The following is a 17,427-nucleotide window of genomic DNA, read 5'->3' on the forward strand; positions in this document are numbered from 1 at the left end:
GATTCCAGCTTTTATTAGTTTGCAGTTGTAATGGAATGTGTAATTCTGAAATGTGTATGTTTTATAAAATGGTTTTATTTGCACATATACGGTATTTTTATTTGCACATACCTTGTCCAGTTCTTAAATATCCTTAGAGAAAACTGATTTGGTTCTGGTGTAAAATAATCCTAGAGTAAGAAGAGAAAAAAAAATACAACATAATTTTTAAATTTTAATTTAAAGAAAAAAAGAGTATTTTGGCTCTTATTATTCTTCATGTAATGTTTATTTTAAAATGTTATGTTAATACATCTGCAAATATTTTAACTTTTATTATTATTATTGATATAGGCTAGGATTTTGGGAACATCACCTGAATCTGTTGATGGTGCAGAGAATAGATTCAAGTTTTCTCGTATGTTGGATACTATAGGAATTTCTCAGCCTCAGTGGAGAGAGTTAACTAATTTAGAGGTACAATTTATCTAACTGAAATTAATTTCTGGAGAATCACCCTGATACAGAGTGACAGACACCAGACAAAAAATTAGTCACCTGTGAAATTTTTCAATAATAATGCATAATCCCTCCTTTAATGTGAATAAGTTTATGAATTCTTGTTGGTAGTAATTCAGCTAGACTCTTTAAATAGTTTATATCAGCATTAGGCCATTCTGAAAAAATTGAGCCCATAATTCATTCATGTTTTATAGATGCTGTTGTGTTTTCACTTTTTGTTCATACATTCCCTATATGTAAATTTGGTGACTTGGCTGTCCAGTTTAAATGTCCTATTGTTCTTTTTTGATTCCTTGTGTCTATTTAAAATAATAGAGGCCAATGTGAACCAAACTGTTGCCATCCTGGAATACAGGAGTGTTTAAATTATGAGTACTATTCAAATGTGTGGCAGAAGGCACAACTTAGTCATCTAGGATATTTGTACAGCCAGCTTGATTCATCTTGGTTGGTATTTCAAATAGAAGACCCAGTTCATAATAGTTATAGCATCCCCAAAGCACCACTGACTTACCACTAGCTTGTACGACATCTTGCACAGTGTCTGGATGAAATGCCTCATTGCTTCTTCTGTGAACTTAGTGCTGGATCATTAAAGTATAAGCAAAATTTAGATTCATCAGACCATATCACAGCTTTTCAGTCACCAAACAGTTTTATGCCTTTTAGCCTGTATTAGCTGGGCTTTTTTATGTGTGGCTGTTAACATTGGTCCACTTTTGGAGGATGCTACTCCAGATATCCATGTTGTGAAATTATCAGTATTCTCTCAGAAATCAGCTGATGAACTCCTTGGTTAACTGTTTGCAGCAGTTCTTATCTTGTTTGAAATCATTTTTGGTTTACTAAATGCAACATTCTTTCCAATCATGCATTTTCAACAGCAGTTTTTCCTCTTATTTCTGGTTGATTTTGATGTGCAATTTTTCAGACCCTTATTACTATGCTGTCTGAAACACCAGCAGATTCAGCTACTTCTTTAATACTATGCTCTTTAGACCTGCTAAATGCTATCACTCCTTCTTGCCACTCTAACATCTTTTCTGCATCCCATCTTTCATTGCAAATCCTTGCATCTTCAGTCAAGCTGATATCCCTGTAAATAGAGAAAATGGGTTAACCTTGTATTCTAATTTCAGTGCTGCAAGCAAACAAGCATAAGAGATATGTTTGTTCAATCTGTTATATTTTCTAAATACCACAAGTTACTAATTTTTTATCTACATCTGTATTTTATTGAAATAAAACAGTTTTGTAACTATGTAACGTAGATTAGTAAATGTGGTTGTAATATAGTTAGGGAAGGGCATTACATGGTTGTTTTCTATTAAGATTATTACTTTATTTAATACCAATCATACCACATGAAATTAATAATATAGTTTAATATTATTAATATACTTAATATATCCTAAAAACCACAGTGACTAATTTTTTTGTCTATATCTGTATTTTATTGAAATAAAACAGTTTTGTAATTGTGTTACATTTAGATTAGTAAATGTGGTTGTAATATAGTTAGGGAAGGACATTATGTGGTTGTTTTCTATTCTTATTATTTTATTTAAAAATTTTAAACACAGCTTAATTAAAATCAACTATTCCAAAAGTAAGTCCATCAAGAAGAATGGTTAAATGCTTTAGGATGGTTGAAATCAACCACCATTCCCATATGCACACTAACCCTGAAGCAGGTGTAGCAAAAAAAAAAAAATAAATAAAATAAAAATTAGCATACCACTGCATTGCATGCAAGAAATATTTTAAAATGGTGCACTTTGTGATTTTATTCTCTATCCTGACACTATATTGGATGATAAGAACAAATATCTTGAGAAACAGCAGAAAATAAATTATTTCCTGATTACTTCAATTCCGACAGAGCATTGTGTAATGAGTGAGCAAAATTGAAGCAGATACCCACAGGAAAATTATACAAATGGGCATGCAATATTCTTAGTTGTGTAATTTTCCCTGGAGTCCACAGTTCACATGGCAACAGTCTACACCGCTGATTATGCTATTTTTAATTTGATGTTTTCATATCATTTTAAATATAATTCTGAACACATTAGTGGACAGTAACTTGTAAAATAACTAAAACCTTAAGCAGCGCATAAAAATAAGGTACTTAGTATGGACATTCTGCTTGGTACATAAGCTTATATTACACATCACAGAAGGTGGTCTCTGCCTTCTATTTCATGATATACATACTTCAACAGCTCTAATGAAACAACTGTGTGAACAAACAAGTATTTATTTATTAATCCTATGTTCTGAGTATAACATTCAAAATAAGATCCTTTATTTCTACATAGTGAGAAGGGTTTAAATATTTAAAGATTTTTAAAAGTTATAATGAAATTAAATGTAGACCATTTTCATTACAAGCATTTTTCTTTTGAACACCTAGCATTTTATTTGGAATATGTTTTACTCTAATGAATTTTAGTTTGTGTTGTGATCCTTATAGACTGCCAAACAGTTTTGCGAAGAGGTTGGTTATCCATGTTTGGTTCGCCCATCATATGTTCTTAGTGGAGCCGCAATGAATGTAGCTCATTCTCACCAAGATTTAGAGACTTATCTTACTGAGGCTAGTGCTGTATCCAAAGATAATCCTGTGGTTATTTCCAAGTTTATTTTAGAAGCAAAGGTAAGTACTAATTTATAGAAATCTAAATAACAAGAAGTTCAGTTGAGTTAAAACAGTCTTAGATCTGTAATGCCGAACTCTGTGATAATTTTGTTTACCATTGCTATTTTAGGAAATTGATGTAGATGCTGTAGCTGTTGATGGAGAGCTGCTAATCATGGCTGTTTCAGAACATGTAGAAAATGCTGGTGTTCATTCTGGTGATGCTACTCTTGTTACACCTCCTCAAGACTTGAATTCAGAAACACTTTTAAAGATTAGAAAGATCTGCCATGCTATTGGGAGGGAACTGGAAGTAAATGGACCTTATAATATCCAACTTATTGCTAAGGTATAAAGAAACGTTCCTGTTTATTCTCTGTGCTTAATTTTTTTAATCTTAATTTGTTATTTTATTTTAGCTTATTGAGATTAAACAAAGCAGTTAATTTTGGTTGCCATCCAGAACTATTCTTATGGTACAAATTTCTTTGTCTCGTTCAAAGACTTTTTGGAGGCTTTTCAAAGTTTAAAGAGGGCTGCTTGTCAGTCAAAGATGATCCTCGCTTTGGCCACCATGGCTGTTTCAGATGGTCACAGAGAGTGGCTAATGAACCAGGAATTACTACAAAATAGTTCTGTGTCAAAATTGTGCAATGCCATTTAGAGAAACAGTTGGAAAGGTGATTACAGTGAATTGATGTTTGCATCGCAATGATGCTCCTACACATTTGGTGCCTTCCATTCAAGAATTTCTTATGAAACACTCCATCAATCGCTATGGTCTCCCCAGTTGCCATACTCACTAAATTTAGTATCTTGTGATTTTTTTTTTTTTTTTTTTTGTTTGTTTGTTTATTTTGTTTCCTAAACTTAATTCTCCCTTGTAGAGTCAGAGATTTGCAATGCCTCAACTTATTTTGGCATATTCTCAAGCATGATTCCCTGTAGAAACTCTTAAAAGGAAGGATAGAAGGGAGAAAAGGGTGGTAGAATACCGAAAAGATGGTTTGACAACATCAGACAGTGCACTAGTTTGACATTCTTTCGGTGTGCCAGAAAGGCATGAGATAGAAACAAATGGCAAAACATTGTTATCAACCTCCTGCACGGAGTGATGAGACACTAAAGAATTCCAGGTGGAAGCTATTCTTTTCAGTATATCTCAAGAATTTTCTTAGAAAAAGCTTTCTGTTCCAGTTTGGTAATATACCAGTATTTTAAGTTATGTGAATGGCCCCCCCTCTCTTTCTTTTTATGATTAATGAAATATGGAAAAAAAACTTTGTTTGGCTAAATATGGTTATCTGTAATGACTTCACTTATCAGTTTAATTTTTAAAAAATTGCATTTTAAAAAACTTTTAACTTATACAGACTTCTACATTACTACTCTTAATTACAGCGAATTAGCATAACTCATTGTACATAGCAGCAACAGAATATTTTAAAATATACTGCACACTTGTAAATTTGAGATTCTCTTGTGTTGTATATGTTTTATTGTCTTAAGATTTTTCAACTATAAAAGTAAATTTTTCTGTTGTGTTTGTAGGATAATCAGTTAAAAGTTATAGAATGCAACTTAAGAGTTTCAAGGTCATTCCCCTTTGTGTCAAAAACTCTAAATTGTGACTTTGTTGCATTTGCTACTAGAGTGATTATGAAAGAAAAGAGAGAGCCACAGGATATTATATTTGGATGTGGGAGAGTAGGTGTAAAGGTGAGTTTATTCTCTTAAATAAAATATATAATATTTTTATTTTAAATTAATGTACACATTTTAAATTATATGGGTGACCCTTTATTTTTGTAATTGGGAATAATCTCTCTTTTTGAGAAACTAATATTTAATTCCTTTTATTTCCCAGTCAAAACCCAATGAAATAGTTTATTATTACTTTTTTTTTTTTTAATCAGCTAACAGTAAACTGTTGCCTTGCAAATCACTAATGTAATTCATTTTTAAATGGCTCAAAAGCAAATAAAAGATTCCTACTAAGATGTACTGAATTAATTGATCTTAGCGCACAATAATTGATAGGAAAAGTTAAGGTGAAATTCATGTTATTTGTAGTTCATGTTAAGTGGAACATTCTATGTCACAAAACCATTCTGGTTGGCTTTGTTAAAAATGAAGCAGTCTAAATTTTAATTATTAGGCAAGAAAATTCTTTATTCCCTGAATTGGGGGGGGGGGTATAAGACACTAAAATTGTATTTCTTGACAAAATTAACCAAAAACTAGATCTTAGCTGTTTGATTTGATTTCTGCAAACTGGTACTCTAGCAGAATAACCAAGAATAATGTTTAGTAGTGGCAGATGAATACAAGAAAGCAAGCTTATAAAGCATCAGCAAAAAAAAACAAAAAAAACTTCCCACTTTGCATGTCCATCTCCAATTTCTTCCTTGAATTGGTTCAAACTGTCTGCTTCCACACCAGATGGAAGCTTGTCACAATGATCAGGTACTCCCTGGCTGAAGGGAAATTTCAACACATCTATCCTAAACCATCCTTCCTCAGTTTTAAATTTGTGCCCTCTTGTATGTTGTCTGAACAGGAGGAAGGATGCCATCAAAATTTAGCTTACTCAATCTATTCAAAGCCTTAAACACCCCAGTCAAATCTCCTCATAGATATGTATGTAGTCTCCAGATGCTACAGTTTGCAGAAGTGAAGCCTTTTTTGGTAAAACCACCCTTTTTGTTCCCCTTACCAATCTCATTGCCCTTCTCTGCACCTGTTTCAGCAGGTCTAGATCCTTCCTAAGGTGAGGCCTCTAGACCTGTATGCAGTACTCAAGATGTGGCCTAACTATTTTATGAGGCAATGGTTAGGCCACATCTTGAGTACTTAAATATAATTTATTTAAAGGCATGTCATTATGTGACTGCTGCTGCACTCTGAATGGAATATCTCAGCTTCTTGATCTTTGATATGTATACAGATGCTTCAATAGTTTTAACCCAAAACTAATTTCGTGAAAGTGACATGGTAAAGATATATAAACTCCAGTTGATGTATTATATAGAAAAATGCTATGGTGATTGTTAGAACACTCTTTTAGATTACACTATAAGTCTGCTAATGCAACAGGCAGATAACTTCAACTTAAAAAGCTGTGCCAGTTTAAATAGTTAATTTTGTATTTAATATTAGTAGTGGCAAATGATGCAAGAAAGCAGCTTTATATGCCTTCACAAAAAAAAAAAAAAAAAAAAAAACCCCTTCCCACATCACTTATAGTTTGTCTAGTTCTTCCTTGAATTTATTTAAACTACCTGTTTCCATAACACTAGATTGAATTTTTTCAAGAGATCAAGTACCCATTGGGTGAAGGGACATTTCCACACATCTGTTCTGCAGTCATCCTTTCTCAATTTAAATTTATGCCGCCTTGTGTTTTGTGTTGCCTTGGCAAGAGGAAGGATGATATCAAGATCAACATTTAGTGTACTCAATCCAATTGAAGCCTTAAACACCTCAGTCAGGTCTACTTGCAGATGTCTGGTCTCCAGATGCTGCAATTTTCAGAACTGAACTCTTTCTTGCTAAGAGTACCCCTTTTTTTTTTTTTCCCCCACTCACTAATCTTTGTTGCCCTTTCACTGCACCCTTTTCTAATAGATCAGCATCCTGCCTACAATGAGGCTTCCAGACTTGTATACAGTCCACAATATGTAACCTAATCATTGCCTTAAACAATGGGATTATCAGTTCCTTATTTTTGAAAATTCTTGTATATCATTGACAAAACCCCTGTCAGCTGCCCTAGGCCGGTCTGCACTGCTTCAAGTCTGATATATTGAAACCAAATTTTATGGAAATCTTTTATTTAAAATTATTTGGTATATTATACTCCATTATATTTGGATAAGACTGAATAAGGCTGATTATTTGTACTGCATATACCAGGAGTGACCAACTTAATTTGTGATGCGATCTACTTTTTTCCCTTCAAAATGTGGTGCGATCTACCATCTCAAAAATTTCATTGCACAAGGTGCACAAATTGAGGATGACTGTATATTTAAAATTCATTGTGATCGACTGAAATTAAATCTGTGATCGACTGGTAGGACACTATCGACTCGTTGGCCACCCCTGGTATATACCATTGGAAGTAATCCACTACATATAACTAATGGAAATAGCAACATATACTCATGTTCCAATTCCTATATTGCTACTATAACCATTTTGTGTATGAGGAAATATGGATCAAACACATATAAAATCATTTATTGCTGTTCAAAAAAATAAGGGCAATACCCTGGTACAACCAAGCTAGAGGGGTTTTCATAAATTACTAACATACAAAATAGATAAATATGGCTTTAAAAAAGGAATAAAATAAAAATGTAACAAACTCATTGAAAGTCTACAAAACTTAAAAGTTAGTGTAATTGCATCCTTTTACTGTTAATAAAAAATGAAAGCCCATATAAAAGTAATTTTTAAAAAAATCAATGATTGTACCACAGGTAAAATTGTAAAAAAAGATAGTTTTTTTTCAGTTTGATATAAGGAGAAAGATTTAATGTTGCAAATTGGTCATGATTGGTCATTGTTGCAAATTGGTCATTTAATGTGCTAACACTTGTACATCTTGTCACAGATTGGAAATATGGATTAAATACTTGTATGCATTAAAATGTTGCTACTTAAATTTCATACTTATTTAAATTATCATAGGAACTTCTGGCAGTAAAATGCAGTAGGTTTAATAATGCTATTTGTATACATCACTGCTGATGGCCAAAAATTGCTACTTCATTGTTATTTTTAGAACAGTAAAGAAGTATTTTTTATTTTTCTAAAAGGAAGATATTGCTAACTAAACACTTAATTTTTCTTTAAAAAAAAACTGGAATACACATCTTATTTGAGGAGGGGAGAAAATGCATCATGGTATTTTTTATTTTTTTATTTTTTTCAAAAAAAAAGTTAACATGCCACTTTCTTAAAATGAACACAGGATTCAAGATTACTTCATTAATTATTACAGGAGTCAGAATTTACTCAGGAAATTGGCTTTGCTGTCATAAATTTTAAAGCCTTTATGCTTTTCAAGTGTTCTTTACTGTCTAATTTTAATATATAAACTATTATTATTGAAGGCACCTCTGTAGCCAGGTGGGAAAGAGCAGCAGTGCGTAGCATACGCTTCTTGATTAGACCGGGGTTCGAGCCCGTCACCACCAAATACGGAGGATGCGGAAAGGTCAGGGAATGACCACCGCATATCCCGGAGCAATATGGCCTTAGTTGCTAATGCTCCTAAAAACCAAATAACAACATTATTATTGAAAAACTTAAAAGTGCTGCATGTCAAATACAGTAGATATATAGTACTTTTTGAAACGTTGAGCAAGAAAGACAGTCAATTGAGTTTGACGATTTGGAAATGTAATATAAACGATGTTCATCTAAATCAGAAGATATTTTTTTTTTATATATATTGAATGGAAATATCTTTCATTTGAAGAAATAAATCTTCTAGCTTTAATTTTAAATATATTTCAAATGGTATTATCTTCATAAATATTTTACTGTCAAGTTTTTTATCCTTTTTTTTAGGTGCCACAATTTTCCTTTGCAAGGTTAGCAGGAGCAGATGTTATGTTAGGAGTTGAAATGGCAAGTACAGGAGAAGTTGCTTGCTTTGGTGAAAATCGTTATGAGGCCTACTTGAAAGCATTAATGAGCACTGGATTTTGTATTCCCAAACGATCTATACTGTTATCTATAGGTAGCTATAAGGTAAGATATGTATCAAATGTAGCCTGACAGTGATGACTAATTTCTTGACACAGATTTTCTTAGCAAATTAAAGGTCATTTAACAAACTTGATGTTTTCATTTCTTGTAAGATTTTATTTACTCTTGGTGTTATTCATTTTTGTGGGTGTCGCTGGTATTTTACAATGAAGGTGACTTGCTGTTAACTTCTCATGTGAGAAATTTGGTAAATTATATCTTTGAATTCACTTCAGAGGGAGTTCAAGAGGCAAGCATTTTTTTTTTTTTGAAGCATTGTCTTCATAACACTAGAAATTCAACCAAGTGCTGAAGATGTTTTAAATAGTGAAAACTGAAAAAAGGCAAAGGAATTTCATTAGCCAAATTATCATAAGGTAGTGCAGTTCTCCTCTGAAAGGAGACTAAATCTTGTTTTGTGCAATTAATAGCTAATTAATAGCTATTTTATTGCAATATCAGCAGATCAATTTATAAAAAAAAAATTACCACATCCTATTGGAATATATAAAATTCAGATGATATTTCAGAGATGATCATGAAAGGTAGAGAGATGTATTTGTTTGTGAGGATACGCAGGAGGAGAGCAGGCATTTAGCAGCAGAATAGGAAAAAAATCTAAAACCTTCCAAAAAGTTATAGTAGAATATCACATTGGCTTGTCTAGGTCTCAAATATCACAGCAAATGGATCACCCATGTTATATACCATACCATGCCACCCTACACTGGAAGACCATGGTAATATTGTCATTCATCTAAAGCTCGGTAGCAGTATTAATTGACTCTTAGAGCACTGCAAATGGGTCATACTATACTTTAATGCACCAGAAGACAAATGGTTATACTATTATTCACCTATAGTGGGGAACAGTATAAATTAATGGCTCTTAGAACCTGCTGACAAATGAAATCTTTTATAATAGGACATAACACTATGACCCTTTCTGAGTTCACAAGTGAGACATGCCAGTGAACAGGGAGTTAAAACTATAAAGATACACCTTAGGATGTCATCTTAGTTGTACAGTTGCTCATAAGTCAAAATGATTACCTCACAACTCCAGCAAATATTCATTGTAGCAAAAAAAAAAAAAAAAAAAAAAAGTGTAAGCAAGTAGACATTGCAGCAATGGCATAGGATGATGCGGAGTGATGAATTTCATTATGCAGTCCGCACCTTTGATGGATATATGTGGATGTGATGTATATTGAAGAAATAGTTTAATGTAGATTGCACAATGCCCACAACAAAGTTTAGTGGTGGTAGTGTAACTGTCTGTGCCTGTATCATAGTTTTGCCTAAGCCTGTTGGCTATTATGCTTGAACTGAATGCTGATAACTACTATGACATCCTGAACAATTCTACTCTACCTGCATAATGAAACATTTTTGGAGAAGAACCCTTACTTATAAACAAGAGCCTTTCTCCATAGAAACTCCATGCCGTCTTGCAATCATAACTCAGTCAGGAATGCAATGGTTGTGGATAATTCTCTGACATTATCCACAACCATTGCATTCCTCGGATTGGTAAGGGCAGGTTATTCTGTTTGAATACATCTGGGTGGTTTTGGGGTAGTAACTAAAGACTGAAATGCCAAACTTCAGTGAGTTGAAGTAGCCGTTATCTTGAGGAAAAGGGCAAAAAATTGTAGTATCTACGTACATACACCTCGAGAATATATTCAGCAGAGTAATTAATTTTCAGTGCATTAATTTTATCAAAACTTTAATGATAACTTTTAGGCACAAATTTTTGCCTATATGTGTGTACATATAAGGGTCTTTTAATAAAGGAAAGTATCAAATGCTATCAGCCTCCACCTCCTAATAACCTTGTATAAAACGGTTTTAAATGAAGATTTCCTAATTTGTATTATTTATTAATACTCCTCAAAATGAAATTATTTTGACAATGAATTGTACTAAATAGTGTTATTACTTTCCATTTTCAACTTAAATGTAAATATCCTAACACTTTTAACCACATTAGCACAGACCTTTGATCTAAAATAAGCACAGTTTTACTACAAGTAGTTAATATAATAGAAACTGTATCAACTTATAAACAAGTTCAGTACACAAAGAACTACCTTGTTCTGTACGTCTGACAACCAGCAAGCTTTTGACTGCCAGAAAATAAGCGTTGTGCTCTTAGTACCCATAATAGAATGAACTTTGTATATCTACAAGTTACCTTAAGGTGTGCTGCTTTTAAAGAAATTACATCCTTGAAAGTATAGCAGAGCTTATTTCTTAAACTATGACATGCATTCTACTGCAATATACTCCAACTTATACTCCAACATCTCAGAGGACTTAATAATCTTAGCTTGTATATGAGGGCTGTTCAATAAAGAACGATCATAATTTCTTTTCTTTCTTTTTTTTTTTCACAACATACCTTTATTAATCATCCATATTTTGATGGTCCTTTTCAAAGTTATCCCCAGTTTGATGAAATGCACTTACTCCAGTGTTTCTACCATTCTTCAAAGACAATTTTTGACATGCATTTGAAAATTGCCCCAAATGTCTTTACAACTTCTGACAACTGGAAATGTTTTCCTTGCAGCCCATCTTTAACTTTGGAAATAAAAAATTCACAGGGTGCAAGGTCAGGGCTATAGGGTGAATGAGTAACACATTTGACATTAATGCTGGCTATACTCGATGAGAATATGACCAATGTGAGGTCTCACGTTGTCATGATGTAGCATCCATGCACCAGCATACAGTTGTGGTTGTTTATAATGATGCAGTTCCGCAAAGTATGCAGTGTAGTTTTGTAGAAGGGCCAATAACGGTTGTGTGATGTGGCACAACATGCTAGGAAACCAATCCTTGAATGTCAAAAAAAAGAGATAATCATAACCTTTTCTGTGGAAGCCACAACTTTTTTTTTTTTTTTTGTGTGTGTGTGTAGGTGATGATGTAGACATTCAAACAACTTTGTTGCTTACTCTCTGGGTCAAATTGATGAAGCCATGTCTCATGCACTGTTATCACCTTGTGCAGAACCTCATCTTCAGTAACCATCTGTTGCAGCTCCTGACAAACCTCCATTCAAACTTGCTGTTACTCAAGTGTGAGTAGTCCTGGAACCCAGCGTGTACAAACACGTGTCATATGCAAATGATAATGGAGAATACCATGCATGCTTCCTACTGATATTCTCAATATTTCTGCCACTTGCGTTAATGTTATATGACGACCTGCTCTCATGATTACAGAAGCAGTATTTTTGGTTTCTATGGTGACAGCAGTGGTTGGAGCTCCAGGATCACCAATTTTTGTAATTGAATCACATCCATCTTTAAACATTCTGAACCATCTACAAGCTGTGCTATTGATAGTAGCATACTGTTCCTGTCATCCATTGTTACTTAGGTTAAACTGAACAGGCTTAAACTTGACCAACTGCCACAGTCACACCATGCACATGAATCAACTACACAAGTTGCTATGTGATGCAGTTTGGTTTGGTCTTAAATTCTGCAGCTCAACTAGAAATAGCAAGCATTATGGTTGTTCATGAAAAATTATGATCATTCTTTATTGAACAGTCCTTGTATATAGGAAGAGTTCTTTTCTTTTCTTTTTTTTTTTATGACTACCAACAAGACATATTCCCAAGTAATCAATCAATAGAAAATATTTCCAACTTTTTTTTCCTTTTATGATAAAAAGTTTGAAATATTTTTTATTGAACTATTTGTTTAATACAGAGAAACCCAGAAGGTTTATAGTATGATTAATTATGAAGGAATTTTTTTATAGTTGAGCAAAATACTTTTTACTTCAGCATTCATCTATACCAATGCCATATTATTCCTTTTAAATTCAAAATCACTCCCAGCACCAGTAGACTAATATTTATTTAGTCCTCTTTTAACGAATCTGTAATACTGGTTGTATTAATTTTATTCTTTATTCATGGTTTTTATTGAATAATTTATGTATGTGATAATTATTTAAATTCATTTTAAGTATTAATTTGAATGTGTTTATGCTTTTTGAACATCTTATTTAATGGAAATATATTTCTGTTTCTAGCATAAAATGGAAATGTTACAAAGTGTTCGAACATTGCAGAAGATGCGCTATAAACTGTATGCCAGTATAGGTACTGCAGACTTTTATAACGAACAGGGTATTCATGTAAGAATTTATTTTTCTTATCTTATTAAGAGACCTTATAAGAATATTTTATGCATTTTGATATTATTTATCATTCAGTTATTAAAATTGCAATATTGGGTTTATTTTACAAGTAATATGAAAATGTTAGCTTGCCTCGTTTAGTAACAAATCCATAAGCATTTATAAATAGATTCTTGGGATGACTCAGTTTAAAGAAAGATTGAAAAAGATTGTTTAAATCTAAAACCAGTAAATGAGCTGATAAGGCTCATTTACTAGGTGATTCTGCTGTTCAGTTATAAACTGAGCCACCTCTGTGACTTCAAGAATGACTTGTCCCTAGAAAAAATGGCAGAAAAACAACAGCGTAGTCTCTTATCATTATTTCAAAGTGAATGTTGAAATAAAACCTCCCACTTATACTAATTTCATATAATGGCTTGTTCTCTATGCAGTAGTAGAGATTAAAATGCACTATTTCATCATTACATATTTAATCAGAAGTTTTTCATCTGCACACTCCTTGGCTATTTGTTTAGACTCTACATTATTTAATATTCAATATTTTTAATTGTCATCCAACAAGAGATCAGTAAATCTCAAAATTGGCTGCTATAGCAGGGTCTTAGTTTTTAAAATTGAATATTGGATTCACTTCTTTCTCAGTGCTATTCAAATTAAAAACAAAATCAGTAAATTTAAATCTACTAACGGGTAAGACCTTATTTCTATCAACAGAGAGAACAAAGCATTCCTCAGATAGAATGGAGAAAAACAGTACAGGGTACTGTCTCTTATATTCTATATTAGCTTGTTTGTTTATTGTGAATATTCAAATATAGTACTAAGCAGGCATTTTCTGGATTATATATACTATGTTGGATGTGTTGCTTCAAGGCCATTTGATCTCTCTCTGCCATGTACATCGTTCCTATTTACTTCTTACAGTCTCTATATTGTGCCATGCCATTTCACACTTATTTTAAATGTAACACATTTTATTATTTTTCACATTCAGTTACTAAAATTGTAATCTTGAATTTATTTTACTGGTAATATAAAATATATCCTTGCCTCATTTAGTAACAAATCCACATTTGTTTATAGACTTTTTGGGATGGCTAGGAGACTTAATTTAAAGAAATATTGAGAAAAGCTGTTTAAATGTGAAACCTATGAACAAGTTGAGAAGGCACAGCTGTGCAATGTACAAAAACTCCTGATGGTACCATGCCTCAGTCAGCCCTACCTATCAGCTTTAGCTGACCTGAACAAATTTTCAAATTCATTTAATTCATTTGCAGTACTTCTGGCATTACTAAATAGACAAGCTGTCTCCCCCACCTCCCCTTTTGCAATTTTAACTTATACATCCTTCTTATACACTCTTAACATTTTCCATCTGGTCAGTGAGTAATGGTGGTTTTGCACCTATTTCTGTGTCTTGATGCCCACTGTTCTGTGTAATTTTCACAACTTGCCTCTCCACTCATAAGTAGTTCCCCAAACCTTTAAGGCATCCTCCATGACATTTTTTTTTTTTTTTTTTTTTTTTTTATGAAAACACGAAAGGTATCAAAACCTATAGTACTTAGTACCGTGCATGGGTTGAAGGAGAAGTATGGGGAGGGGGGATGCCGGAAACTTTGCTCTAGAGACTAAACATGGGTTTCACCACTTCAAGCCTCCAATAAGCAAACTGGTGGTATTTCACCGGTTGATGAAAGTCATCTACCACCTAGAATCCAACAAATTCCATCTTTTATTAACACAATTGCTTCTGTCATCTATGGTAGTTAGGATTTTCTCCCATTGAAATCTAAAGAATTAGAATTTAGAAAACATTTCTGAGATGTCACATTAGGATTACTTCTAGTATTGGGTTTGCATCATCCCCAGAATGTGGCACTGTATTTTCTATCCATTTTCAAGTTTAGCAAACAAGTAAAATTTTCAATAAGAAATTATCAAGAAATAACATAGTCTGGAAAGTTAGAATTGACAAGTTTTCTGTCTTAGCATAAGTTACACATTAGGTTCCCTTTACTGTTAACTAAGACTTTCTGAGATTCTGTGTTCCCAAATAATTAAATACACTGTTCTATAAATTTTACTCTTATTTTTATAACTTTTGTCTTTATTATTTTTCAAGGTGTAAAATCTCATCTTGTAAGATGCAGACAGTCTAAATTCAAAAGAAATATTTTCAGTTAATTCAGATGTGTTTTTACACAATTCAAAGTCAGTGAAGTCAGTGAAGCAAGAATTTGCCTTCTAAGTTGCACACTACCAGGTACTAAGTTGCAGGTCAGTTGTAAAAATAAATGTAGACAACCAAGCTGTAAAATTGGCTAACATTTCACAGCAGTCTTTCTTAACTGCATGAATTCCGTCTTCCCCTGCATTCAAAAGAACAGATATAGTGACATTACACTTAAGATTTTTATTCTTGCTTACTGTGCATGTGCATTTTGTAGTGCAAACATTTTGTTTATTTGAAGCATTCAAATATTTTTTTACCTTCTAAGTACAGAATTTAAACCTCTATTCTTCTACTCCTCTTTGGTGGAATCTGTAAAACCTGAATTTTTAATTGTATGTTAACCAATTGCATATAGATTTCCTCTGTTGTTTGTGCAATACAAGCAGCTGTTATAATGACAAGAAATTATTACTTGTGACTAGGAAGATTCATAGTGAAATAACTTCTTTTTTTTTTTTTTTTTTTTTCATGAGAAGATTTAAGTAGTATTATGCTTTCACTAATAGCATTCTTATAAATGAAAAATGCCTGTGGTAGTGGATTCCATGACTAAAAGAAAATAATAATACAGTATACATTCTGTGACAAATTTTAATGACTAAAAATGAAGCTTTCAGTGTAAATGGACCCTTTCTTCAGCATTATAATGTATACAGATTCTAACAGAATATGGACGTTAGAGATAAAAATTTAACAGATGAAAGAGTTGTGCATTTGTTGTTGGTACACAGACGTGTGCGGGTTTGCTGCCAGCGTTTGTTGAGCTTCAAGACAGTTGATTCCAAGATAGGGTGTAGTCTTGTGCCTTTACAGTGATTCAAGGTTCTTGAATTGCATGATATGTTTAATGATTCTAGCCAAAGGTGGTGGCGGATGTGCCGGGATTGGTCGATCACTTCGTAATCATGTTTAGGGTTAAGGTCATGGTGGGTCGACCAGAAATGTTCCGCGATTGCAGAGTGGTCAGTGTCACCAAGGTGAATCGATCTGTCATGCTCTGCAAGGTGGTCTTGAAGGCATCTTGAGCTCTTCCCTATATAGCAACTGCCACAACCGTTGCAAGTTATGCGGTATACTACTCCGCTAGGCAAAAGAGGGGTAGCCGGAGTTTTCACATTAGAAATCATAGAACATAAGCTCCTACCAGGTAGTTGTATGCATTTTATGCATTATTCCTGGAAGATTTTTGAAATCTGGTCTGACATGCCCGGATAGTAGGGAATATAGGCTGTATGCACATTGTCATGTGGGGGCGATGGCCTCGGATGGGTCATAAGCTCTTGCACTTGTAGCAAGCAATTGTCTAATATATGGGTTGGGTAATCACAATTGACCAGGTCAGTTTCTACTCTGGAAATCTCGGTGCCCTTAACTTCCTCTGAGTTAGAATGGCTCCGAGAACAGGCAGTGCTGTTTAGATGACAAGGGGCGTGGCCCAATCTGTAGCTAGTAAACTGCTTGCACCACATTGGTTTACAGTATACCGAGGTTTCCAGGCATGGGCCCCTCGCTTTACTAGAACATCTAAAAATGGAAGAGACCCGTTTACTTCTAGTTCTAAAGTGAACTGGATGGATAGCGATAGAGAATTGAGGTACTCTAGCAGTGCTGTCTCTGAACCACATGGGATGACAGTGAAGATGTCATCGATGTATCTGCACCACATTGTAATAGGTACAGGCAGGCTGAGGAATATGTTCCTCTAATTCCTCCATAGAGATGTTTCCTACTATCCGGGCATGTCAGACCAGATTTAGAAAATCCTCTGGGAATACCGCATAAAATGCGTACAGCTACCTATTAGGAGCTTTTGTTCTCTGATTTATAATGTGAAAACTCCATTTGCCCCTCTTTTGTATAGCGGAGTAGTATATCGCATAACTTTCAAAGATTGTGGCAGTTGCTATATAGGGGAGAGCTCGAAATGCCTTCAAGACTGCCTTGAAGAGCATGACAGATCAATTCGCCTTGGTGACACTGACCACTCTGCAATCACGGAACATTTCTGGTTGACCCACCATGACCTTAACCCTAAACACGATTACGAAGTGATCGACCAATCCCGGTACTTCCGGCACTTTTGGCTAGAATCATTAAACATATCATACAATTCAAG

General features: G+C 33.7%; 1 protein-coding gene across 1 annotated transcript in view; it reads left to right on the forward strand.

Moving 5' to 3' along the window:
* r (carbamoyl-phosphate synthetase 2, aspartate transcarbamylase, and dihydroorotase rudimentary) overlaps positions 1-17,427 on the forward strand; it is a 353,839-nt gene that overhangs the window by 221,299 nt on the left and 115,113 nt on the right. Inside the window, exons 23-28 of the mRNA XM_090372656.1 lie at positions 334-456; positions 2,978-3,160; positions 3,273-3,491; positions 4,694-4,861; positions 8,723-8,905; positions 12,962-13,066. Coding sequence (XP_090228782.1) covers positions 334-456; positions 2,978-3,160; positions 3,273-3,491; positions 4,694-4,861; positions 8,723-8,905; positions 12,962-13,066 — 981 coding nt within the window. The remainder of the gene's footprint in view (positions 1-333; positions 457-2,977; positions 3,161-3,272; positions 3,492-4,693; positions 4,862-8,722; positions 8,906-12,961; positions 13,067-17,427) is intronic.

Source organism: Mastigoproctus giganteus, chromosome 4, assembly GCF_048544385.1.
Source record: "Mastigoproctus giganteus isolate SK-2022 chromosome 4, ASM4854438v1, whole genome shotgun sequence".
Lineage (NCBI taxonomy): Eukaryota > Metazoa > Arthropoda > Arachnida > Uropygi > Thelyphonidae > Mastigoproctus > Mastigoproctus giganteus.